General features: G+C 34.5%; 3 protein-coding genes across 4 annotated transcripts in view; 1 reads left to right on the forward strand and 2 right to left on the reverse strand.

Annotated features, from left to right (window-relative positions):
- The first annotated feature begins 611 nt into the window (after positions 1 to 611).
- On the forward strand, positions 612 to 4,689 carry LOC108917837 (beta-galactosidase-1-like protein 3). Its single transcript, XM_018724601.2, has 5 exons — positions 612 to 1,307; positions 1,935 to 2,243; positions 2,399 to 2,580; positions 3,374 to 3,988; positions 4,288 to 4,689. Exons 1-5 carry the CDS (start codon positions 799 to 801, stop codon positions 4,659 to 4,661), a joined length of 1,989 nt encoding a protein of 662 aa, XP_018580117.1. The 5' UTR covers positions 612 to 798; the 3' UTR covers positions 4,662 to 4,689.
- Positions 4,690 to 4,907: 218 nt separating this feature from the next.
- On the reverse strand, positions 4,908 to 8,580 carry LOC108917838 (leucine-rich melanocyte differentiation-associated protein-like). Of its 2 annotated transcripts, none has more exons than XM_018724603.1 (6): positions 8,394 to 8,580; positions 8,151 to 8,266; positions 7,255 to 7,423; positions 7,076 to 7,202; positions 5,580 to 5,713; positions 4,908 to 5,273 (listed from the first exon to the last, which is right to left on the reverse strand). In XM_018724603.1, exons 1-6 carry the CDS (start codon positions 8,411 to 8,413, stop codon positions 5,150 to 5,152), a joined length of 690 nt encoding a protein of 229 aa, XP_018580119.1. In that variant the 5' UTR covers positions 8,414 to 8,580; the 3' UTR covers positions 4,908 to 5,149. The 2 variants fall into 2 exon arrangements, with proteins under 2 accessions (XP_018580119.1, XP_018580118.1); XM_018724602.1 differs by having other exon boundaries at positions 4,908 to 5,314; positions 8,394 to 8,574.
- Positions 8,581 to 9,034: 454 nt separating this feature from the next.
- Positions 9,035 to 24,972, reverse strand: part of LOC108917839 — a 48,224-nt gene continuing 32,286 nt past the window's right edge. The window contains exons 2-3 of the mRNA XM_018724604.2: positions 10,085 to 10,299; positions 9,035 to 9,358 (exon numbers count right to left, since the gene is read on the reverse strand). Coding sequence (XP_018580120.1) covers positions 9,311 to 9,358; positions 10,085 to 10,299 — 263 coding nt within the window. The 3' untranslated portion in view covers positions 9,035 to 9,310. The remainder of the gene's footprint in view (positions 9,359 to 10,084; positions 10,300 to 24,972) is intronic.

The raw sequence follows: 24,972 nt of genomic DNA on the forward strand, positions 1-24,972 counted from the left end.
TTTTACGTATGGCACAAGTTAAAACAAGATAAATTTCGATGCAACTATGATATATGCTTCATTTTACTTAATTCTTTAAATATTTTGCTTCTGTTTTCTATGTAAATAATTTCAACCACATAAATACCAAATCTTTGAGTGTCACGAATTTTGCAAGATTTCGATTATACGTACTATTTGTTGACGTACTGATCACGTGAACACTTATATTTATTGTAATTTATGGTACTCAAATCTCCATGTTATATAAAACAAATACGCATAGTTGTTTTCATTGTTAAGAAGAGGATGGTAATCTTATCGAACTTTTACAAGTGGTTATTTCTACTACAAATATTTATAGATGATTCAAAAATAAATATATGTCATTGTTTTTACAGTGGATTTCGAATGCATGTATTTACTTTGAAATCATTAGCGATTAGACCTTTAATATGTTCTGCATTTTAATGATTGCGATTCCAAGAAGCTTGGAACGTCGACGATACTTAAAGAAGAATTAAAGTACAACAGCTGATACGAATAATTATAAAAAAACTGATAAAAACTACTTGAAATAGCGTAGGTAGTACATTATTTTTGTTATTATTTTTAGTTTTCCTTCAATTGCTGATAAGAATCCTCCCATTTTACTTCAAGTTGTGTTTTCTACTAAAAAAAATATATAGAAAAATATTTGGATTCACAAGTACCCCTGTTGTAGATACTCTTATCAGTGATTGATTTTGGCACGTACCACATCCACCACGATAAATATAAATCATTGGCAATAGGAATTAAGAGTATAATCGAAGTAAAATGGTCCTTCCGTTACTAGTAACGCTCACCTTACTCCTGTCTTCGGGTACAACGCAAAATTTACCGACGAACTATGAATACTATACGTCAGGAGGCATCAGCTCTGGCCTGAACGCAGACCAAAGCTACTTCGTTCTAAATGGGAAGAACTTTTCTTTATACAGTGGTGCCATGCACTACTTCAGGGTACCAAGAGGCTATTGGAGGGATCGTTTACAAAAATTAAGGGCTGCAGGTCTCAACACAGTGGAGACGTACATCGCGTGGAATCTCCACGAACCCGAAAACGGAGTATTCGATTTTGGAGAAGGTGGGTCTGAGATGGAGGATTTCCTGCACCTTGAAGAGCTGCTGACCACTGCTAAGGAGGAGGACCTGTTTGTAATTCTGAGGAGTGGGCCGTACATATGCGCCGAGTACAATTTTGGTGGATTTCCCAGTTGGTTGCTGAGAGAGGAACGTATGGGATTTAGGACAACAGAAGAGACCTACATGAAATACGTAACAAGGTATTTAATTCAGAATTGTTCGTACCTATAAAAAAGTGATGTTAAAGCTATTAGGAGCAAGAACAGAAGATAATTTTTTGAAGGTTTTCAACACTACTTAATGATTTCAATAAGCCATGATAGACAGATATCTTTCTGCATTTTGGTCCTTGTAAAATGAAATGGTTAAATATTAATAGAGCAAAATGATATATAAAACACAAACATTTAGAAAAAAATTTATTTTGAAATGACTGTCAAAAACGTCGACTATATTAATAAATATATTGTCATAAATGTATTGTACTAAATTTGATATTGATATTTTAATTATCTTAGAAGATATTTGAAGGAAAACTTTGTCAACAGGTCATTCTCAGAATAAACATTCGGTTTACCAAAACTTTTTATGTTCATTTTCACTAAGAAAACCCTTGTATAGTTTCGTTTGATGAGAATAATTTATGAAACTTTTAAAAAATTAATTTGAATTCGTTTAAGTTTTTTAATATAAAGTAAAATAAAAAAGCTAATGATCAAAAATGTACAATTTTAAAAAGTAGGTAACCACAATAAATTCGTTGAAACTGAACTTCTCAAAAATATACGTAAGTCAAAATATATGTATTTTACCAATTTTTTTTTTAGATATTTCAATACTCTTCTACCGATACTGGCGAAATACCAGTTCACCAAAGGGGGCCCTATCATAGCTTTCCAGGTAGAAAATGAGTACGGAAACCAAGAATACCAAACCTTCCTCCCACAGAAAGAGTATTTGGAAGAATTGCATCAACTTTTCGTTCAAAATAGTATTGTGGAGCTGTTGGTAACATCCGATAGTCCACTGTCCCACCAAGACAAAGGTACCCTACCGGGTGTTTTCCTGCAGACTGCCAATTTGGGAGCTTCTCCTGAGAAACAGTTTGAGAAATTATTGGAACTGCAACCAAACCGGTAAGTCACCATAAAACAAGAGAAAATAAGAAAAAAGAGAAAGAAGGTAATAACAGCAGCTGCTGCCGCAGCTAAATTCTAAAAGTAGGAAACAATAGAAACACAAACAAAATAATTGAGAAACGTTATCAGAGTGAATTAATTTTATTTTGCAGACCGTTGATGGTAATGGAATTTTGGATTGGTTGGTTCGATTTCTGGGGCAACGACCACGCAACTAGAGATGCAAACACCATGAAAGGAATATACGAAAGAATTTTGACATATCCTGCATCTGTTAATATCTACATGTTCCATGGTGGTACCAATTTTGGGTTTACTAATGGTGCATCTCTTGGTACGTACTTAAAGTCAGCAAATGTGTAAAATGCGACATAATTTAATTCAGCTAGGTATCTTAATAAAATAAAATGATTCATAGTAGCATTTTCGAGATGATCGAATTGATAATTTATGTAAACAGTCTACAGGATATATTCTACATATTTCGTATTTTGTAGATGGATATTCTCTGTGTATCTCTGATGCTTATTACTTATTTAAGGTTAAAGGGCAGTTATCTTTAGTATTTGCGTAAGCTATATTACAGACTGATACGCTATATTATAAGAAGTAATTAAATAATAGGAATTGTTTGATAATTTAGTAACGTAAGAGCGCTAACACAATCTGTCCGCACCTATTTTCGATATAGCCCCTCCTCAATCCACACACACACACACCGGTGAACGACCTTTACAAAAATCTTTGTATGAATTTTAACCAAATCGTCTTTATTGCCATTTTCCCATCTCTCAATTGTTCCTTCAAGTTGGAGTCGAGCAGTGGCTTGTTCATCAGAAGAAACAATCACAGAAAGGAAGCAATTGTCATCTCACATTTCGTTGGGAAAGTTACGTTATCTTTTTTTTTGGAATGTTAGCGATAAAAAATATTATTCTTACTTATAGGAAGACCAAGTGTATTTTGTGCAGACTTATGCCAACCATTGAGATTAAAACACGTTCTACAAGACACTCTTGTAACAATGTTATTTAACAAGTCCTGTTATTTAATTACTTTCATTCGACATAACTTCATATTAGAACTAAAAGTTAAAAGATCACCAAATAACTAAGGCGTATTTCTAGGAAACACTCTGTTCGACAATTCCGGCTTCGAACCCATCACCACCAGCTACGACTACGACTCCCCACTAACCGAGTCTGGTGACTACACCGACAAATACTTCAATATCCGGGAACTCCTTATTCAACACAGTCCCGTTAAGACTTACACCCCGGACGTACCTAACTTAAACCCTAAGATAGCGTACCCTGTTATATCCATCGAAAAGGAAATACTACTCAGCAACCTGATACAGTACGACGCGCCCTACGTCATCGAGAGCGAGAACGTAGTAGCCATGGAGAAGCTGGACATCAACGGTAACTCGGGCCAGAGCTACGGCTACATCGTCTACAGGAAAGAAAATGTGGACCTGGCAGCTAACACCGTGCTCAAGATTGGAGGACACATTTGCGATACGGCAGTGGTGTCGGTGAATGGAGTTCGGGTTTCTCCAAGCTTGGAAACGAAGAACGACTTGGATGGGTTCGGTTTTTGGAGACTGGCCGACTCGACCTTGGTGCTCACCACGGATGAGAAGAAGGGGGCTACTGTTGATATCTTGGTGGAGAACTGGGGTAGGATCAATGGAGGAAAGATCACTCAGTACAATCAGACGTTCAAGGGACTTTGGCAAGGTAAGGATAGTCCAAATTTCTCTGGAAATACATTAGAAGAGATAGTTCAAAGATCTAAACAAATTGATACCTAATTCAGGGTAGTTGTGTTCCGCAATAAAATATGTTATTTTTGTATTAGTTCTGGTAATTTTATTATATTTTAAAGACATAAAATGTATAAATATCTTTAAAGTAATGGTACAAGAGGTAGTAGAATTCAATTAAAGTTTGGGCGCCAGAAATATTTCGTCATCGACTACTAGTAAATTTTACATCCCAAATACTAAGCTTCTAAATAATGTATACATCCTTTTAAGGTGACGTATATCTCAATGACAACAGAGTATCCGGCTGGAAAATAATTCCATTAGAATTCAAGAAAAGCTGGACCAACAACCTCGAGGCATGGTCATCCAAAACGTCCAGCTTAGGACCTGCCCTATATTACGCGAGTTTGGAAATTTCTGACGAGCCCAGTGACACCTACATCGATATGAGGAGCTGGACCAAAGGTTTGGTCGTTGTGAACGGTATTCCTCTGGGAAAATACGCCAAGATCGGACCTCAGCAAGCTTTATATCTACCAGCGCCCTTCTTGAAGAAGGGATATAATAGCATCATCGTGTTTGAACATTACAAAAGCGCTGACCAGTTGAGTTTTACCACCGGGCAGATTTGGAAGACGGCTTAAAAGTTTTAAATAAAACTGATCATTAACACGTTTTTTATTTAATAAAATTCCTATACTTGAAAGTAAATAATTATAGATTCTATGGTATGTACTTCATTTTTACATAAAATTATCGAAAATCAGAAAACGATGAAACAATTATAAATAATTAAGGCAAATTATTTTAAAAAGTCGAAGAAACTGGTAAAAGAACATGTTCCAATTTAAAAAACCTGAAATTAAAAAATTCTCAAATGAAACAGTGTCTTAAAATCTATAGTGGGTATTTATTTTTACAAAAAATTTATTACATTATTTAGAGATCCAGATCCGAAATTGGCGCCTTTCAAATATACTACGCTATCTATTATTTCTAGTTAATTCATTAAAATTATTTCAGTTCGAATTTCAATAAAAAAAGAGTGGCAAAATTATAAAAAAATTAAATTATAACATTTTTCTTGGGAACCATAAATGCTGGCGTTGGTGTTAATAACTCTGACACTTTTTCAGACATTTCTCTTAGACAGGATGGTAAGCTCTTTTGCGTCCTTGTCACAAACCTTTCCATGAGCGGCCTGTGATAAATTTCTTGCGCCTCTTTCCTTTCTTCTAGTGTGACTATTTTGTCGTCTAAATGTATCAGGTAAGGAAAGAGAGATACAATGAACAACCTTGAATATAGAATACACAGTTGTCTTCAAACAAGTAATACAAACGAATAAGAACAATAAGAATTATTTTTTCTCAAATTATTCCTAACAGCTTTGAGCTACTAGCTACTGTGTACCAAATTTAAAGTTATGTTTCTAGAACAGTTGGTTCAAAACTTCAATCTTAGGAAGATCATTTTGAGAAATAATGTTATTCTTGAATGAAAACAGGAATAATAATATATTTTGAGGTTATGAAACAGATTATGAATTCGAGAGATTTTACCTATACTGTAAATACTCAAAGAACGTTCCCCCTCTCAAAAAGGACGGGGCTATCGGGTTGCCCATCAGTGAAAGATATCTTAAACTGGGACAGGAATGGAGCAATTTCCTCGCCCAAGGATACAGTTCAGAGATCTGCAAAGAAAATTTGATTTAAAGCTTCGCGATTTTAAAATTAGAAAAATAAAATCGTCGACGCTGATGAATCTTTCAGCTTTATTATAAAAAAAATTCTTATCTACAAAAATTAAAGTCCCATGACGAACAAGAACGCTTTGTTACATCGCGCAAAGTAAAAAAGTTTTTGAATATTCGGAGATAATTATTTAAAAAGTACAAGCGGTTAGTTACACAGAATCAAAAACTTCTTCGTAAGAAACACACAATTTGAAACGCTTCAAGGAATATGTTTCTTAAAAAAATTATTTCAAATCCGTAAATTTTGTTAATAAAAGGCAATGCAAATTCCAATATTTGATTTGATGTTTATTATTGATTTTAAGGGGAATCTTTCCTACAAAGTTTTTAAACTTCAAAAAATATTTTTAATTTTTTTAAATAATTAAAAAACTAGTAAGTGAATTAAATTTGAAATTGGGCACATGTATTTATGTAAACATTGCCCAAAATCTGAGGGCTCTTCCTAAAATTTACATGCTATTTTTCTAAAAAGACCACTTAAAATTCACCAAACAAGACGAGGTTTCATTTTTGGTCACCATTTGCGAATAACCCTGTATGTAGCAAAAATTGTACGCAATACCAAGTTATTTCCCAACTTCTATTTAAAAAATTGTCCCGATCGATCTACAGAAAAGTTGTTGAATAACATTCATGTTTTATTTTTTCGGAACTATTGATGTTATCGACTGGAAACTGTATTTTATAAGTTGTTTAATTTTTCTAAAAAGACCAAATAGAATTGTCGGGAATTTAGAATTTTAATGATTTTTTTTTCTTAGTTGTAGTTTGTATCATACGTCTATCACATTAATTTAATAAAATCCATTTAGTAATTTTTAAATTTACGCAATTTCGGTCTGATTGAAAGAATAAATAAATTTCGATTATTGAAAATTGCTGCCACAGCGTTATTAATCCACCACCTGCCTTGGATTTCATTGACCATCAGCTGCTTTTATTAATAAATCGTGATTGTAGCGGCTGAAAGTCGAAAGAAGACAGAAAGAGAAGGGACATATTAAAGATCCTATTAAAAATGAAATTAAAATGTCCAGGAATTACATCTGCAACAGGATCAGGATTTGATAAAAAAAATCATAATTTTTCTAGTTCTGTACGGGCAAAAAAAAATTTCAAATTTATGATTTATGAGAAACCACATTGCGGCAATAACAAATTCTAATAATTGACACAGTTTGTGAAATCCAAAATCAACTTGAACAATCTCGATTACACGTAGTTATAGAAAAGTGAGGTTCGGGCCACTATCGAGATGCCCAAAGCTGTTCCTAGATCTGACTAACCGTGCGTTACCTTGCAATGATTCATCCACAGCAACTCCAACTTGGGCAGGAACGGAATGACAGTCTTAGAGGTTATATTGTTGCGGTCACATATCAAGTGTGTCAACTCCGTGAACTCGCTTAGAAAATCTAAACTCCTACAAAGAAACGCAGTTAACAGTTATCAGACGCTTATCACTCGAGCCGTACTCAAATTCATTGTTGCTTAAGTCTAGGATCCTCACGTAAGGCGCCAGTTCTTCTGTCAGTATCTTGGGCATTGTGTGCAGCCTTTCGTAGGCCAGGGAGAGCCTGTGCAAGTTGGTGTCGTCGTCCAGTTCTTCGCTTGCTTCCTCGGGCATTTTGGAGGCAGTGTGCTCTGCGAGAATTTATTTTTGATGTACAAGATGTTGGCTAATAGACTCGTAAAGGGAAAATTCCAGGACGGTAAAGGGAAAAAGACATATTTTTTGAAAAATTAATGTAAACACTATCACGAACACGTTAATAATTCGGATTTCAGTATTCGGAGGCCACGTGGAGAGAGAGCGCACAACGCGAATGACTCAGACTACAGTAACCCAGCAATGTAAGGGTTGAAAATACTACAACTTCAATAAATTTTTTTCTCTGAAATTACAAAGATTTTTTGGAAACTATAGATTGGAAACTATTTTGGATTTTCTGGATACGTTGTGAATCACCGAATCACCCTGTACATTAGGAACAACAATACATAGTTTAAAAAAAGTTCTAATCTTTTTTACTTAACTTTTTAGAAAAAACTGCAAGCCAAAGTCCTCCAAAAAATTGGGAAGCACCCTGAATAATAGCTAAATAATCTATTTTGAGCATATTTTATATTAGTCTTTGCATTTTGCATTAAACAAATATTTGTCAAGGCAACACGTGTTCATACTTAGATTATCTTGACCTTATTCTTAGTCAATCTTAGAATTTTTATAGCAAATTTGAAAACTCAAATAATATTGTCTGAAAGGAAATCTGCATAGACAATACAGTACATTTCTTTAAACTTTATTTCCCTTACAAAATTATATATTTTTTATGAACTAATCACGGTGTAATTATCCCAAAAAACTTACCGAGCAGCATCATTGTCCCTAGAGACGTCATGTCTGAAAAATGTATTTCATCCTCCGTCAAAATTTTCTGTAGATTTTTTATGTCTACCACTTGGAGGCTGTCATCGCAATCTGATCTGCAACACAATAAGCATATTTTTTTCTCAAGTCGTCTCTTTAATGATTTTTAACACCACAACGCGGTTATCTCTACGTATGTACATAACCTAAAAAATAATTACTGGGGCAATCACAACAACTTACGTTCCCACATAGGCTTCCATAATCGAAGTTACACGCACTAGAAATAAGCAGAAATTGCGCTTATTTAGGAAACTGTTAAATGTTTTCTTGCGCTGATGTCCTTATCGCGGCTAAATAAACAGGTTTACCATTGATAAACTTTAAACTTTTTCAAACAGTGGGTTCATCGATAAATAACGAGAGAAAGAAATACAAGTTTAATTCAACAATCGGTGCAACCAGCTAAAATTAGAATAATGCTTTAGGTTGGGCTATTTTGTTTACTTATTTACAAAATGTACTGATAACGAATCACACGCACACTAGATATTTGATTGGAAATTAAATTTTCGTGAATTGTTCTCTATTACAAACGCATTTCCTGAAAATATAAAACGACCTAAAGAAAAACCAAAAGTCGGCACACTATTTAATACCAAAGGAATTAATATTCGAAATATAAAAGCATTTATTTTTGTCTAGTTTTCTGGCTTTGTTTATTACGAGTAAAAATATTTTTTAACCATACCTACCTGCTCTTAGCTTGTCTGAACACTCGACAAAATCCATACGCTCGTGCGTTGTTGGTAGCCTACACACTTGTAAAATTTAATTTTAAATAAAATATTGTATGGACGTTTTTTGTAAAATTAACACCAACATTCCAGCCAACCTATATTTATTTGTAACATTTTTATAATCAAGATCACAATAAAATATGTCTTCAAGTACAGAATCAGAAAACAAGTTATAAATCAATTTACTTATCTACATCAATAAGCCTTACACATACTGTTTTATTTGCTTATCATTTGTAACATTTATTTATAATTTAAGGGATATGGTTTTATTATTACTTTAATTTCTATTTGATACATTTTAAGGACAAGTTTTCAGTTCTTCAAGACATTTAAAAATTTACTTTATTCCTCTCCTCCTTACATATTTTCATTGGGTGCTTCCTGCATCCTCCTGTAGTTCGCAATCTGAAATAAACAAAAAAAAATATAAACAACACCTTTAATAACCAACTAGACAGAAATAAGCAAATATCTTGTGTTGGAAGCATCCTAATCTCGGTTAAATAAAGTAAACCTCCATCTGACGGTCGTTCACGACCTTCCAATTCTGTAACATGGCACTCCAGAGAGCTTTGAAGCTCCTATTTTGGAAAATGCTGATTCTGAACAAAGCTTTACGAAAATTTGAAATTGAAGAGCAAATATATTGGTAAGGAGTCCCAAACCTCGTTTGATTTGTTTTTAAGGAAGGTAAAACGAATACTTTTGCAAGAGAATCAATATTAGATAAGTGTTAGAATATGCAGAACATGTCGTCTGCTAACAGTACATTGAGAAACACTCAAAATGCAAAGCAGGTCAATAATTTCCTGACAAAACCCTGCCTAATGGTGTACACATAATTTACTACTACAATAAGAGAAATAAAAGGACAAGAAGCTGTTAGATTTGACTTTCCGACCCAATTAATCAAAGCGATTTCCATTAACATTATTCCCCTATCCTATATCTGTTTTCATGTGCCAGATATTCAAATTACACAGAACAGAATAGTCAATAGTGATTTGCCAATAACCAAATTCAGCTTAATGAAATAGAGAGAAAAATTAATACCAGAAGGTTCACGATTTTCTTTCCTTTTCTTGTTTAATTAATGTAAATTTATTTGATACCAATTGCGAAAATACGCACCCATTGTCTGACCACCCTCGATATGTTGTCATATTGCTGCTGCGTCAGTCTGTCAGGTTTAGGCTTGTAAGAGCTTCTCGGGCCGGTAAAGACGAACGCCGGATTCTCTTCCACATCCTCCACGTTCTGAAGCACTTCCTCGTTGGTGTCTATCAGGTCGGAGGCCCGTTTTCCCATCCCTCCGTAACACGAGTGGCCAAAGTTCACACAACCACCTGAAATAAAAATAAAGATTATTAAAAACGTCGTATATAAATGACAGAGTTTAATATATTATACTGAACTAAAATCATAGGTCGATAAGGATACCGGTTGGACTACTAGCTGGGCCCTGCAGACACAGATCATCTAGGGAATACTGGTCTGGAAGGAGAGGTTCTGCCAGGAGGAGATCACAATCAGGGTCGGTCTATTAGAGGATACATAATCAAAAGTTCAAGTGCAAATCTTCCTTGGACAGGTCCTGCATCCTTTTCTAGGGTTTGGATGGATCTACTTTAGAACAAGAGGTAGAAGTAATTTTATTTCCTTCATGTTATATAGTAAGGTCAATAAGGTTACATTAAAACACTTTACACTTACTTTATTTAATTGTTGTGGTTTTGGGCTCTGGTAAGACGCTTTGGGAGGACGAAGATTTATAAATGGTGACGAGCTTAAAGAAGTGGTGAAATATTGGCTTAAGCACAACAAAAAAAAATTGCCATTTTAATTGAACGAAAAGTTTTTGTGTTTCTAATTTAAATATATTGCTTAAAACTTCATATTTGCTATTTTGAAATACCTTTTTAGATGATTGGAACTTAACGAGACAATTATAAAAGTGCGAATAACTGTAAAAACTCATTGATTTTAATAAATAATTGGATCTCAATTAAAATGGGAATCTATTATTTGGGCAAATTAGGTTGGCAACTGTAAATGCCACCAATATGTATCAGAAAGTAATTTGTTTTATGAAACTTGCAATATTAATTAAGTGTCGGGGCTGATTGGAGAACCACCTTGGTTTTTTTTAAGGATTCTCTGACCTTTATTAATTGTGGTCTTCTAAACTGTGACTCGCAAGTTAGATTTAACGAAAGCATAACATATTTCTCACAAATACCACCCTTTGGAACAAACTCATTATTAATTGCGGCTTTTTCTTTATTTATAAAAATGTTTGCACACAACACAATCCCTTCAGATGATATTGCTTCAGAACATTTGTTTTTTTCACTTATTATCTCATCTCCAGAAAGCAATGTGTCACTTTAAGAAGCGACATATCCGACTTAAGCAAATGGGGCGCCTCACGGTTCTGTTTTGGGGCCCGTGCTTTTCGTACTTTACATGAATCTCGTCTCTTTTCTGTCCCCAGAGAAATAAAACGAAGCCAATGAGTGGTCTAACAATTGTAAATTAAATCTAGCTAAGACAAAAGGTTCCACAATGAATTTGTTGGAGCGCACGTTGCTCCTTACCTTAACAAGCGAGGTAAGCATCACGTCCATAACCTGTTTCTTCCAGTTTACGGCTGCAGAGCTACACTTTTACTACGGCACCCGGACAGACGGAAAATTAATTGGATTTTTATTAATTCTCCTCAACTGAACCGAAAAATTTAAACGAGCGAAAGATTGCCGTCTCCCTCCCAACTAGGATGATAACTTAATTAGTCAACTTTAATTGTTGGTCAATTAAATTAGCATGGACTCGCCGCCATTTCGACGGCGTCGCCTCCCCGCGATAAGGACTTGTGTTTTTGTTTTCAATTAACGATAAGCGTTTAGCGTGAGGGCATCAGCTCCAATTATGAGAATTACGACGGCGGAGGCGCCCAGTGCAAGCTTTGCATGTGAATGAGGTGACGAGAAACGAGAAATGAATCTTCGGGTAATTCCTGGGAAACTGTTTTAAACTCGTCGCAATATGTCGGCTATCTAAACGATGATACAGGATGATAACATCACAATATAACATTTTTTTAGGACGCACGATTCAAATGAATTTTGTTTATACAGTGTGTTTTGAAAAAAGGCGCCATAATTATCGGGACTGATAGAGCATCCATGTAGCACCATCAAAACATCACCTGTACTGAATTTCGACTCATTAAATTATCGATTTATCTTTGTTTCAAAATTTCATTTTCTTCAAAAATGAAATAATAGTATTTATAGAAGCCAACTTTTTATACTGAAAATGATGTAAAAACCATACTTTTGATACGATCGTAAATAAGGCAGTAAAAGCACAATAACTAATAATAAAAAAATGAAAACCATTGTGCGAATGCCAATTTGATAATTAATCACTGTAAATTAATTTACGGCGAACGAATAAAACAAAATAAATCAGCGTCCGCTGCCATTATGTTTTTATGATACCTGTAAGCGTGTAACAAATGCGGTGGCGTTGCAAAATCCGATTTTGAATCACTCCCGAAAAGGAATATCCTTAAAAGCAGCTTGATGTATGCTGGTGATATGTAAAACATCAAAAGATAATGCGGATAACGCCCGAAAATGAACAGTTGCTGACCCAAAATGTACGCAGAGATACTGAAAAATTGATCTAATATATAATACACAACGCGGCAATGGGTAAAGGGGAGAAGGTGGCGACAAATGGGTGTTGTACACTTTATTGCTGTTTGCCCACTCATGATTTTAAGGTTGTAAAAAAAAATGTGGGTATGTAGAGGGTTCGACATATATCAGGCTATAACAGACACAGCAGGTGAAGGTCCAGTTTAATTATTATTGGCTATAGCAACTCCTATTACTGCGTTATTATTATTACTCCATAAACATTATAAAAAGAAACAAGTTTTTAACATTTCGACACGACGCAATAGCGTATGCTAAACAAAACACACATACAGGGTGGAAAGTCCCCATGCGATAGAGAAGGATGGCTATAATGAAGGCGTCTCATAGTCAGCGCCCGTTTCACCCTTCCACAAATAAGATCCAATTCCACTTGTAATTCAGCGACCGGTGGTCATCTTTGTTTTCGTCTTTTGCCTTTTCTGTAATAGATGTCACTACTTATACAATTCCGACTTCGTATTCCGATATGTTAATATAATCCGTTAACTGAGGGCAGCTTTAGACAGAGTGATGCCAGATCTACAGATTTTTTTGGAATTGGGGAAATAGGGAATTTTGTTTTATTTCTTGTGATTTTTAAGTCATTTTAAAAAGTATACTTAAATAACAACTAAATGAACTTTAAAGGCAGCTGAGCACTATACTCCATTTGACTAACTTCTCAGTAGGGGAAACAAGGTCACTAGATTTACAAACAGAGGTATCTACTACCTACTGTAAAAAGTTTTCTTTGTTACGCGTTGTGCTGCCCTCTATTAACGGATGGTATTAACATATCGGAATACGAAATCGGAATTGACATCTATTAAAGAAAAGCTAAACGACGAAAACAAAGATGACCACCGGTCGCTGAATTACAAATGGAAGTGGATCTTATTTGTGGAAGGGCGAAACGCGCGGTGACTATAAGACGCCTTCATTATAGCCATCCTTCTCTATCGCACGGATTTCTATGACATACTTTATCGCTCTCACGTACCGGCCGATGAACCATGGGGACTTTCCGACCTTGTATAGTGTCCCACTGAAGACTGTACACTTTTACCCTCGTTTTATTTTGTTTAATTCAAGTCTCATTTAATTCTTAGTCTCACAAGATGGAGCTCACTAAGTTTAATTTATTTGTTTACTTTTTCCTCGATTCCACAGCCAAGCCAAGAAAACTTCCTAAAACTTTTGTTCTTGCCGTTTGTTCAAAAGTAAAAAAAATCAAAAGGGACAAGGGTTGTAGAATGTTACGACAGCTCACGGACAATTAAATCCATCGAATTTGGTTATACGCGTGGCTCCAACAATAACGTTTTGCGTCGAGATAGCATAGCTGCGCCCCCATGCGGTGATAGTGATTAACTTCGGCCTGTTTCAATCACAAGTTCCGCGTAGGGGCGCTACTAAATTCCGTTCACCGCTTTAATAACTAGTTTTTCCTTATGACTCGATTATACGTTAAGTGAAGTTCCGGTTTCTCGTTATGCGATTTTACTGGCAGTCCCAGCTTGATTTATGCTCGAGAGTTTAGGTCGGTCAATTTAATTTTCGGGGTACAAATAATAACAGTGTGGCTTGTAATTGCTTTTCATGAAAAACGGCTCGAATATGCCATGCCATGAGACTGATTAGAAACATAGCTGAAAATTGTGGACGTGAAATTATTCACATTCATATTATTTAAACGGATTTTAAAAAACTTACATGTAAAGAATCTCAAAAGAAATACCACACAAAAATCACATTAGCGGTGGAAGAATCGAGTAGTCGTTGTAAAATAATTGATTGTTCGTTGTTTAAAGTGCATAAATGTCACAAAATAAGCACTTGTCATTACTTAATTCGAATGAAAATTCCAATGTATTTGCATTCAATTACAAATCGGCAAAAATTTTCAAGTAGGTTTATGTTAAAATCCAATTTTGACATTTTCCACTTATCTTAGTGCTGTCAGTAATATTACAGCATTATTCGTGCCTTATTAAAAGTATTCTTTACTTTATGATCTAAATCGTAGTGCGAGATAACATGCCACGCCATAATTTATTTTCAAATGGAGAAATGCTCGATATGGTTTGCGTTTATGCGCAATCAGATTATGTTGGACGTCGAGCGCTTCGTCGGTATTCAGAGTTGTATCCGAATAGAAGGCAACCAAATCGGAAACTATTTCAAGAACTTTTTAATAGACTTGGAGAAACTGGTAGTTTTCGTCCTAAAAGAGACAACGCAGGGCGTACTGTTACAGTTCACCAAGAAGAAGAAATTTAGTAAGAGTGGCAGGAAATCCAGAAGTTAGCAGCAGGCAGGTAGCTAGAGAAACCGGTGTTAGTAAAACAACAGTTCTCAAAATCTTTCACAAGGAAAATTTATATCCCTACCATTTTACACCCGTGTAAAATCTTTTAGCAGCAGACTTACCAGCTAGATTACAATTTGCTCATTTTATGCGCAATCAGCAAAACCTTGACCAGGAATTTTTGGATAATGTACTATTCACTGATGAAGCGACCTTTACTCGTCGAGGAATTTTCAATTTTAGAAACAAGCACATATGGGATAATGAAAATCCTCACGTAGTCAGTGAGCGTCACTTCCAACATGAATTTAAGATAAATGTTTGGTGCGGAATCATAGGAAATCACCTTTTGGGTCCACATGAGCTTCCTCCAAATCTAAATGGTGACTTGTATTTAGATTTCAAGCAGCACCATTTAGTTGACTACCTCGACGATTTACCACTGAATACACGGCAAAATCTATTTTTCATGCAAGATGGAGCTCCCCCTCATTATTCTGTCAGAGTACGGAACTATCTTGACCACATTTTTCCGGATCATTGGATCGGTCGTGGAAGTCGAATATTATGGCCTCCTCGTAGTCCTGACTTTAATCCTATGGATTTTTGTTTCTGGGGCTACATGAAATCAGTTGTCTATAGAGAAACTATAAACACCCGCGAAGAGCTATGGCAGAAAATTGTAAATGCCGCCGAATCATTTCGTAACAAGAATCTCTATTTTAAAATACGGCAGTCTTTGAACAAACGCGTTAATAAATGTATTGAAGTTGGAGGCGGACATGTTGAACATTTATTGTAATATTCGATATTCAATTGTTCATCACAATTTATAATTTGAAATAAACACTTGTTCTTTTTGACATTCGTTCCTTATTTTGATTACTCGAATTACCAAAGCTAAATATCTTGAGAACGGTGCAAGATAGCGACTATCAAAAAGTATAGCTTTTTTGTGTAAAAGAAGTTGTAAAATCAGAATTTGCTACCTGAGAATTAGATTTTTGAAAGATAAAAAAGTTCTGTCGTTTTCAACGCATTCGACCTAGCGCAGGTGGCGCTCTCTATGAGCTACAAGCAAACCATGGATATATTTCAATCTCTCGCCCCAGAAAACCCCTAACTCGATATGAGCATTTATTATGAAATAAATAAGAAAAAACTAAAATAATATTTTGCATTAAACACCCTGTATCTCTGTAAGTATCAACTTTTGGACTAAGATGAGTTTGTCTAAATCGCAATATTTTCACGTCAGGAATCTAGTCATGAATTTTGGCCCATTACATCGCGATCACCCTGTATATCGAAAAGGTATCCAGAGCGCCTCATTCCTGATCATAGAACCTTTACAAGATTGGAGGCGACTTGGCAACGAAATGAAGATGCATTTTCTGCTCGGAAAGATCAAGTAATTGACCGAAGGGTAAGAAACAATGTTAATTCAGCTAGACTGCTACAGTATTTCGAACAAAATCCACGGAATTCTATACGGCAGGCTAGAAGGGAATTGAATTTGGATAAATCAGCCGTTCAACGAATTTTAAAGACCAATGGGTATCACGACAACTTGGAGTATTTGCCTGTGCGTCACATTGAAAACAAACTTAATTTCATAGCTCAATTTGTAGTAAATGTAGAAACTGTTGATCAGAACCCTGTTTGGCATGTTCTTTGAACGGACGAAAGTCGGTTTGTCAGTAATGGTTTGCCAAACAGTCGCCACGAATACTACTGTCCATTGGAAATCCCCACATTGTAAATCTAATCCAAAACCAAGGTCATTTTGGAGTAAATTTATGGTGCGGCATCATCTGTAGGCATTTAATTGGGCCTTATTTTTATGAACATACATTGAACAGCGTGAGTTACCTAAATTTCCTTCAAGAAGAACTTCCTGCACTTCTAGTTAAAGAGAAAACTATGGTTTCAGCATGACGCGACGCGACGGGGCTCCACCCCACAATGCCAGGATTGTACAGCAATATTTAGACAACATTTTCCCAGGAAAATGGATTGGGCTTAATAGACCTATTCAGTGGCCCGGAAAGTCACCACCTCTAACACCCACCGATTTTTTTTTTTTTTTGGGGGGTTTTAAAAAATAAGGTTTACAAAGCACCTTCGTGAAATATTAATAATTTGAAAAGAAAACTCACAAACGCTTGTAATGAGTTAAACGGCGAAATGTTAATAAACGCAGTACACAAAGAAGTCAGGCAAACATCACAGTCCATAAAAAAGACGGTCAAGTAATAGCCAGAAATTATGGGCGTGGCTTATCTCATACTACGTCACAAAATTACTAACCTTTAGGATTCATGTTTGTTTACATGCGACTTCACTAGTAAGTTTGCATTTTTCCAAGTATTTAAGTAAATCTTTCATAGTTGTTTTGCAGTAATTAGTTAGTTATTGATAATAGTTTTTAATAAGTTGATGGTTTAGTGTGTAATAACGAGCGTTCAAATAAAAACGTGGTCGAAGTTGGCTCTTACACATTGGACGTAGGGAGTAGCTTATAGCGACCAACTTAACCTCATTTCTCAACGAGCTGTATAGCAGCTGTCAGTTTCAATAACGTTAATGACTATATAACTTTATTTTAAAGAATAATCGTGATAACAATAACAAACAATTAAAGGAGCTGCGGAAAGTGTCCCCCTCCTTGTTATAACAATAAATTAAAGCAGCTGCTGAAAGTGTCCCCCTCCTTGTTCCAAGCACTTTTCACACCTGTTCCTCAAAGAATTAAAGACATTTTCTAAGATGCTCGGGGTATTGTTAATTTCACGAATCTTGTCTATAAGTCGAGCCTGCAGATGGTTTAAATCAGGAATAGGCAGTTCAAAAATAGTGTTTTTAAGGTAAGGCCACAAAAAGAAATCACACGGCGTAATATCACATGACCTCGGTGGAAATTCATGTTCAGCATTGAGACTTATTAGTCGATTTTGGAAAACTTCCCTCAACATATTCATCGTCTCGCCTGCCGTATGTGCCCTTGCGCCATCTTGTTGAAAGTAAAAGTTTGTAATTTCGTTTTCTTCCAGCTGGTTAACAAAAGGAGCGATAATTTCTTCTCTATACCTTTGCGCAGTAAGAGTACCATTAAAAAAAATAGGTCCATAAATCCTCCTTCGATTGAGAGCACACCAAACTCCAATTTTTTGAGCGTGTAGAGGGCCCTCGACAAAAAAGTTATCTGGTTTTTCAGAAGACCACATTCTCATATTCTGTGAGTTTACGTAACCACTTAAATGAAACCAGGCTTCATCAGAAAAAAAGGTGATATTATGAAGTTCACCGTAGTTGTTTAAAAACCATTCACAAAATACAGCCCGTCGCGGAAAATCAACTTCATGAAGTTCTTGCTGACAAGTTAAACGATAGGAGAACAAACGCAAATCTTTTTTTAACACTGTGTGGCAGGTACCGACTGATACTCCCACCATTTGTGATAAAACACGTACAGAAGTTCTTGGCGCATTTTCCATTATTTGTTGGACATTTTCTTTTAATTCTTCAGTCCGCTTTTTAGGTCGGCCGCTTCCTTCTTTTCTTGTTACACTGCCCGTTTCACGAAAAACATTAACACAACGCTGAACTGCACTTTGAAAAATTTTGTACTCAACAACGCCGGGAAATTGATTTTGAAATTCTATGAAACATTCCTCAATAGAATACTTCCATATTCCATCAATCTTGCGTCCATTTCTAAAGTAGGACTCTATGATAAACACTTTTTGTACTTGAGAAAACACCATTTTAAATGCTTTTTAAAACGAAAATATTCAAATTGATAGCGGCGATATAGCGCTGTGACAGATGACGTTTAAGTTCATTTGCTATACGCTACGCCCTACGTCCAAATTTTCAGAACCAACTTGACCACGTTTTTATTTGAACGCTCGTTATAAACTATCAATTTACCACGTAAAAATGCCAGCAGTGAGGTGTAGTGTTGAAATTTGCAATAATAATTTTTATAATGCTAACTAAACAAGACAATTTAAAAACACTTTAAATAAAGTATTTAATGTGTTTCCTAAGGATAAAAACTTAAAAAGATATGGGTGGAACGGTGCAAAAGACGCGATTTGTTTAATCATATAACTGGACATATTTGTAGTACACATTTTGAAGCAGAGCTATTAAGTCAAGAAAAAGACTTAAAGAGCTTACTTCATCCTATTTAATACAACGTGTCCCAAATTTTATTTAAATTTTTTGTATCCTCACAGCAGGCCCATACTATCGAGTTTGAGACACTGTTAGTTCTCCATATAACATGAATAAAAATATTTAGTTGCTTCAAATTCTACAAATTGTATCAGTATCGTTAAGTTTTCTTCTATTCCCAGGCCACAACAATTTAACTTCAAAGTGGTCTGGAAATGGACGGACTCCAGCAATATCATAACCGCTATCAAAGACATTTCAAGTAGCATAAAAATAAATAATCCCTTATACATCTGGAAAGTGTATATGTGGTTTAGCCTAGGATATAAAGCAAATATTAGCTACTTATAACTGGGAAGTGACATATAAATACCTTTTTCCCGGTAGTGTTCTTTTAAAGATTTATTGCAGCGTCTTATTGTTTACTTTTATTGTTTTTTTTTGTCTCGCCTCGGTATGACGTGGATATACAGGACTGAAAATATGTCTTTAGTACCGAATCATTTCTACTGTAACAAATAATTTTAAAAAGTAAAATAATACAAAACAGTCTTTATAAGACTTTATTTATTTCCCAAATATTTTTCACCGAAACAAACAACTTATTTTTTAAGCATAAATCTGAAAAAAATTTAAAGTAATTTTGGAAAAACACGTGTTTTATTTACATGGAAAATTAAAACATACGTTGTTTGTCCAGTAACTAGAGCATATAATAAGGAAATTATTTTTACAGTTACATACACATACATTACTGTTAATGCAATTTTTTATGGATTACCGCACATTTTTTTTATTATGGAGGTCATTACGGAATAAACTGTGCACACACCAAAATATTTCAAATTATTCAACAAAAATCATCATTGTATTTTTTCAATGCTTCATCTGTGCATTCCTGAGACACAAACGACGCAAACTCACAATTATTCCAAAGCAGTTCGAACATAAATAGTTCTGATAAAAGATTATTAAGAATATTACAACTGCAATAAAAAAGACACAAATATGCTCAATCATTTATTAAATATTTGTTAAAAATTAGGTATTTAGATTGGTCTTGTAGTTTTAGTTTTAGTTTATGTTTTCATCTCACAGAATAATACTTCCATTAAATTATTTTAGACACAATCACCTTATAATCGAACTTTTATCCACATATATGAACCGTCTAAAGCGATACTTTATCCGCTAGTGGAATAAAGTAATTTTATTTCACTAGTAGAATAATGAAAAAATAATAAACCTATAACAAATTTAATTTATTTACTTATCAACATTAACATTTACATTTATAAATAGTAATAGACATTTCGTTTTTTGTTTTATCACATTTAACTTCCTTTCCGTTAATAACAACCCTTGGAGCATTGTTGTCATCATTTTCAAAACGCATAACATCTGCCGAAGTTTGTGAAGAATTATCTAAAGAAAACGTTGTGGACTTTTTTAATAAATGTATTTACAGTAACGATTTCAATATATTTTAAGTTACTTATAATTTCCTCAAATGATAAGAATTTGCAATAGAAAATACAACTCACTGAACGTGATTGGCTTTTGGAGGATTTCTTTTTAGACTTCGTTTTAAAATTTTACTGAATAAACTCTCGAAAAGCCTAAGCCCTCGTAATTCCTGTATTATCTTAATAACTGTACTCTCATTTTCCACAGAACTAGTCAACGCATTCAGCCTTGGATAAACGTGAACAATGTGGCGGTGGGTGAAATCGCATCAATTTTAATATCTCCCGATCTCATTAACAAAACAGTTTCCTAATTAATAATCCGGAGTTTTGGTTTATCAAGTTACATTTTAATGGATCCGTTCGTCTGTGTGCATGAAATTTATTGCTAATTTTCTAGACGAAACTATTTAATTCGCGGGAGGCAAGACTGGCTTCTTAATCAGTTTCCTCGAGACGTAGAATTTATTATAGTGATACTCCGGATTATTAAGTTTTCCGAACATAAACAAGCACCTCCGATGGAGATTTTCGAAACTGTGAAGAGGCAGAAGAAAAAGAATGTCTAAATCTCTATCAGAAGCTATAACAACGCTTAAGGCAAAGACTAATACAAAATTCAACTAAGATAGATTAATTAATACATTTCTGTACTTTAAGAATTGATTTTTCAAAATGGAATGTTAGGTATCTGACTTACTGTAGCTTTTACCACATATCTAACCCATATGCGACACTCCTTTGATGTGGCGTAAATGCCGCCGTTGACCTCGTCCCTTTAAAATGGATGCTAAACGTTGCCAGATTGGGCAATAAAAATTTATATCTGAAGAAAGTGTTGTCGGTGTGAAATATTGAATAAACATGAACATAATATACTTACACCTACATTTATCACAATTTTCAGTTTTCACTTAATTAATAAAGTGTCTGTCTAAACGGGATGATAAATTAGATAACTAATGTATTAAAGTAAAATTGCTAAGTGTTTATTATTTTTTTTGTTGAAATAAAATACCTAATAACAAATTACACATATTTAATTTTCCATTTTTTTTTATTAGAGGTTTACTAAAATTTTGATTGATAGATTTTATGTAGTAGTAAATTCGCAGAAATACAAGTTATTTTATTAAATAGCTCAGTTAGAGTAAAGAATATAGAAAATATGTCATTTTAGGGATACTAAACTTCCAAATGGTGTTACACTAGTTATGTAAATTTGAAATCGTTTTATCCATGCATTATTAATTCTGGGCGTCCACATTTTTCTATCGACATTAAAAAGAACAATTTATATTATAAAAATTGAATTTTTAAACAATTTTTATAAGAAATTTAAATTTATCTATATAAAAAGTACTTAATAATTATACAATTAATTGTNTTCCGAACATAAACAAGCACCTCCGATGGAGATTTTCGAAACTGTGAAGAGGCAGAAGAAAAAGAATGTCTAAATCTCTATCAGAAGCTATAACATCACTTCAGGCAAAGACTAATACAAAATTCAACCAAGATAGATTAATTAATACATTTCTGTACTTTAAGAATTGATTTTTCAAAATGGAGTGTTAGGTATTTGACTTACTGCAAATTTACTTTAGCTTTTACTATTGACTTAATAATTTTTTTAACAGACAGACATAATTATTAATCGACATTGATTCCGGGGACTTTCTCGAGCAATTTCGTACAAGAGCCAAGCTTAAGTTAATTGTGTCTCGGAGATTATTTTGGAAGGCCTAGATAGGTAGATTTATTATGAGCTCACAATAGAACAATTTAATTTTCCGCTACATAAAACAGACTGATCAATCTATTATCCCCTTGTTAATTAGTGTTCGTTAATTTTCCGCTTTTTTCCGGACTTAGGTATACGGCTTCAAATTTTGTTATCAGAATGCCCGGATAGATTTAATGAAACTCTAATTTTCCTGGACTCGAGCGTTTTCGCGTAATAAACTGGCGATTATGGCGGACTCGTCATTTCGACGCGACAAAATAAACTTCAGGGAAACATTTCCGTTAATGCGAAACGTTCAATTACTGACAGATAGAGAAAACGCGATAACTTTCCAGAAAAAAGGTGCCACGCGGACCGGAAATCGTTTTCTGTAGATAGATTTTAAATTAATTCGCGCTTTCCCACTGAATGTCTGATGAACTAAAGGCGGGCGATATTTTGCGTCTGGATACAGTTACAATATAGCTCGGTAATATTCGGGTTGAAGATTAGTGAAAATAGAATTTGAGTTTCAAATAGAACATCTTTGAAATCTTGAATTGGATCTTCAGAACATGGCTTATTTTGGGATGTATTGGATGAAAACCCACCACTTTGTGAAATTTCACGCCTCAGTAATGAACTCTACATCCTTTCTCCTGTTGTCGATGATGCTCATCGCGAATATAATGATCACGACAATCTTCAACCCTCGCAACCCCCTGGAACGGTTCAAAACTACCCCCAATCTTTCATAAAATCAAATTAAGGATTACCATAGCACAAATGTACTAAGACGACGAAAAAACTCAGTATTTTTTAAAATTTTTTAAACATTTTTGCAATTTTGAAAATGTTCCGGACCTCGCCCAGATCTAGGGATCTACACTATTATTATGCGAGTTGTACTGAAGGTAAACCAGCAAAAATTAGCTTGCCCCCTCTTACATCCAAAATGTGGGATATTTCGACAGATCCGCCCTAGTCTACCTTTCAAGGTTAATAAATTATTAACTAAAATTCACTTAGATGGTTAATGTCTGTACTTTTAATCATCATTAATTACTGAGTTGTATTTCGTCTCGAATAGATTATTTATGAAAATACTTTGAAATTCAAACCAATAAAGCTGTTCAGACAACATTACTGATCTTTAAAAGAGCCTAAGGTACTTTTTGAGTCAGCTACTTATTTCAGACAAAAAATAACAGATTGGTCAGCGACCAGCGATTTTTTTAGAAGCAAATGTGCAGTGGCCGAACTGGGAAAATGGACTCAATGAAGCTACAACTCGTAGTTTTGCCATAACAGCGGTAATATTGCGGGTAGCTATGAGGAGGTGTCTTTGCCTACTTTGCCTACCTACTACCACTGTCACAGTTACATCATAAACGCTGTGATGTTATTTGTTGTATATTAAGATTGCAAAAGGAAATGTGTACTGAAAATTGTCCATCGCAGTTCACGAAAGGATATGAGAAAATATCGTGTCATGACGGAAATATTTACTCATTTTCCTAGAAGGGAAAACTAACACAGAAAGCATGACTCCTGTTTGTTCTGTTAAAAACTAATTAGAAGTCATACCGCGTCACCGTGGATACAAGTCGGTATCTCTCATCAAAACGTGTTTCATACGAAAGTGCTAGGTGGAACGAACGAAATGCATAGAGGATATAATGAGAAATGCCATTTAACTTAATTGGACATTATATTAACGGTTCTGTGGGGGCGGTCAGTGAATTAAAGTCGAAGAAAGTTTACTTAAACCGCCAGAAAAATGTTGAAAATTTTGTTTAGATCAACAGAATGTCTTAGTAGTATTAAATATTTATTTGGTGTTCTGCAAATTAATAGTTATTTATTGTTATAAGTGATTTAAGTAGCATTTTATTCACGCAAGAATGTTTAATATTCTTAAGTGGATAAAAGGCAATTGAAACACGAATGCAATACAATGTTTTATCCATAATAACATCACAATTATATTTGTGGGGTCAGAATTATTGGAATTTAATAAAAAATATTCGTACGACTTGATATTTCTTACTAGTACTTAATGAAACGTGGTAGGTTCTGTTATACCTAAAAATGCAAGAAAGTAATTGTGTTCCTGTGGCTGTTTTTGAAGAATCTCAAGAAGCAATTTTCCATTTATTGCCAGCGAAATCCAGGGAACATTACGAAAAACTATTCGCCGAATTTAACGAATGGAATGGAGAATAACGACAACAAATAAAGAAGTCATGCTATCGTATTTTTTAAATTCGAAGAAAAAATATGCAATTTCTTCTATGTAGTCGAAGTATTCGATGTTGAAGGCTGCTATAAAGGTGCTATATAAACTTGTGCAAATTCTTCACAAACTTCGGCAGATGCTATGCGTTCCGAAAATGATGGAACAATGCTACAAGGGTTGCTATTAACGGAAAGGAAATTAAATGTGATAAAACAAAAAACGAAATGACTATTAAGTAACTACTATAAATGTAAATGTTAATATATAAATTAAATTTGATTTATTATAGGTTTATCATTTTTTCATTATTCTACTAGTGAAATAAAGTTACTTTATTCCACTAGTGGATAAAGTATCACTTTAGACAGTTCATATGTGTGGATAAAAGTCC

This window comes from Anoplophora glabripennis, unplaced genomic scaffold (assembly GCF_000390285.2).
Source record: "Anoplophora glabripennis isolate ALB-LARVAE unplaced genomic scaffold, Agla_2.0 scaffold17, whole genome shotgun sequence".
Taxonomy (NCBI): Eukaryota; Metazoa; Arthropoda; class Insecta; order Coleoptera; family Cerambycidae; genus Anoplophora; species Anoplophora glabripennis.

What these genes read in the sequence shown, in the direction of transcription:
- LOC108917837 (XM_018724601.2), top strand. Translation starts at nt 799, where the DNA reads ATGGTCCTTCCGTTACTAGTAACGCTCACCTTACTCCTGTCTTCGGGT. An exon ending in TACATGAAATACGTAACAAG is followed by an intron (nt 1,308 to 1,934) that starts GTATTTAATTCA and finishes TTTTTTTTTTAG; the next exon opens with ATATTTCAATACTCTTCTAC. An exon ending in GTTCAAGGGACTTTGGCAAG is followed by an intron (nt 3,989 to 4,287) that starts GTAAGGATAGTC and finishes CATCCTTTTAAG; the next exon opens with GTGACGTATATCTCAATGAC.
- LOC108917838 (XM_018724602.1), bottom strand. Translation starts at nt 8,413, where the DNA reads ATGGAAGCCTATGTGGGAAC. An exon ending in AGGGACAATGATGCTGCTCG is followed by an intron (nt 7,424 to 8,150) that starts GTAAGTTTTTTG and finishes AAATTCTCGCAG; the next exon opens with AGCACACTGCCTCCAAAATG. An exon ending in TTTGAGTATTTACAGTATAG is followed by an intron (nt 5,315 to 5,579) that starts GTAAAATCTCTC and finishes TCTATATTCAAG; the next exon opens with GTTGTTCATTGTATCTCTCT.